Raw genomic sequence first — 1,974 nt, forward strand, 5'->3', positions numbered from 1 at the left:
CCTCACTGTCAACTTGGTTCACGTTGGCACCATTCTCCAAAAGGAACGTCACTATCTCCATGCTGCCATCTATGCAGGCCTGTAGACAAGAGAGGGAAACAAAATAATTCAACTGTTAATGTTTCTTATTCATCAGACAATAATTTATAAATCAAACCTCAGGAGGAGAAACTGTCTCACCTGATGAAGAGCAGTAATTCCATCAGCATTAGAACAGTTGATAATTTCAGCCACATCTTCCCCGTTCTTCCCTTTGGTGTCTTTGGCCTCCTTCAGCATGACCTGGGCCTCCTCTGTGTCCCCGCTGGCACAGGCAGCCAGGAACTCTGCGGCCCTGTCAAACCTCACACTTTTCCTATAGATACAGGAAAATCATAAAAAAATTGTATAGTTTTGTTATCTGAAGCAAATACCATGAAAGACCAAAACCAACGTGTTAGTCGGTCACTCAGAGTTATCTGATTTCCCTAACTTGCTTGTGGCTCTCATCCCCAAGCCTGTCAGTTTTGTCTGAAGAAGTAAACCCTTAAAACAGGTTGCAAATATTTATTCACTTTTAAATGAAAAATTAAATGTTATTAGCAAACATTACTCCAACAGGATTAGATATCTATCAAATATATTGATTTGGTGCAAGGAGGGGTGGAAAACTAAATGTGTTTTTAACAATTTGTGGACACAGATGGACGTGGAAAGAAATAAGCTAGATCAGGCTTTGAATGCACAGGCAATACTTGCTGTGACATCAGTTCACTGGTGGTTTTTGTGAGATCTGTAAACAATAACAAAGATATAGACTAACACAAACCTTTAACTTGGTCACTTTGATTTTCTGTGTTGTCACACCAATTGGCCTGTAAGTTACTCTCAGTCAGTGTTGGTGGGGGTCTTCTTGGGACTTCTCTTTTCTAATGCAGTTGATGCCATCATAAGTAGCTCTTGTTAACCCAAATATCAATTAGCAGAGGGCTACAGTTTAGCTTTATAAGATGGTCACTGCTGGAACACTGATTGAAACAAGCACTGTAAACCTTATATAGTGTAGTCCAAAAAAAAATCATGATTAGCAAAATCAAACTGTGGCACAAGTAGACCCTCATCAAGACCGACTGTAAGTCACTTTGCTAGCTAGGACAAACAGTACAAACTACGGCCTCAGAAACGACGCTGACAACTGACAGTTTCAACCAAAACTAGACATTGTGAGCTTCATTAAACTAGTGACGTTATCTAGTAGCTGGAGGGCTAGTGTTTTGGACTATGGGGTGTTTCTGTTATTTTGTCCACCCCTTGTGCAAGCCCACGCACAACATTCCTCCTTTAGCATATCTTGAGATGTTTAAGCTAAGCTAGCTGGCTGTTAGCTGGCCGTTTAAGTAAAACTGTTTGACTGGAGATGTTTTCTTACCGTCGTTTGAGGATGGGGCTAATTTCGTCAGACACTGACTGCTCCCCCGGCGGGTCGTTCAGCTCGGCCTCTGGCTCCCCTGCTCTATCCTCGGCATCGCCCCGCCACCTCCGCCTTGGCACGGCCGACGCTTTGTCAGTGCAGGAGCCGGCCCAGCGCTTCAGCTGCTCCCGCCGCTTGGTCCTCGCCGAGTCCCCCATTTATTTATCCGAGGAGGACTGTGTTTTTAAAAATAAAACATACACTGGCAGGGAAAGACACACCCTCCATGTGTATACTTTCACTTCCTGGTTCTTGCTCTGGATGTGGAGGAAGCCTCGGCTCGCGTTCGTGGGTGTCGAGAGCGCGCAAAGCTGCGCAGGCTTGTCTATGTGACGTCACCACCACTGTTCGTAGTAGACCCTAGAGGGGAAATGCTGAAATAGCTTCATGCCTGGGCATTGTGCACATACTATAACAATTTCACTTCCTGTCATTGTGCTTCTTTTGAGACTCAAGTCAACTTAATGTTTACATGTATCTATAATGAAGACAGAAACATATTTCAACACTTAGTTATAGGACTA

The 1,974-nt window shown here is 43.8% G+C and overlaps 1 protein-coding gene across 1 annotated transcript; it reads right to left on the reverse strand.

Annotated features, from left to right (window-relative positions):
• Positions 1 to 6: 6 nt before the first annotated feature.
• LOC111647483 (protein phosphatase 1 regulatory subunit 12C-like) lies at positions 7 to 1,744 on the reverse strand (the record flags this gene model as incomplete). Its single annotated transcript, XM_023397103.2, has 3 exons — positions 1,409 to 1,744; positions 181 to 355; positions 7 to 79 (listed from the first exon to the last, which is right to left on the reverse strand). Coding segments are annotated over exons 1-3 (448 nt in total), but the record flags the coding sequence as incomplete, so codon positions are not given.
• Between the last annotated feature and the right edge of the window lie 230 nt (positions 1,745 to 1,974).

Source organism: Seriola lalandi, unplaced genomic scaffold, assembly GCF_002814215.2.
Source record: "Seriola lalandi dorsalis isolate HSWRI2012SDOR001 ecotype SW California unplaced genomic scaffold, Sedor1 jcf7180002035445, whole genome shotgun sequence".
NCBI lineage: Eukaryota > Metazoa > Chordata > Actinopteri > Carangiformes > Carangidae > Seriola > Seriola lalandi.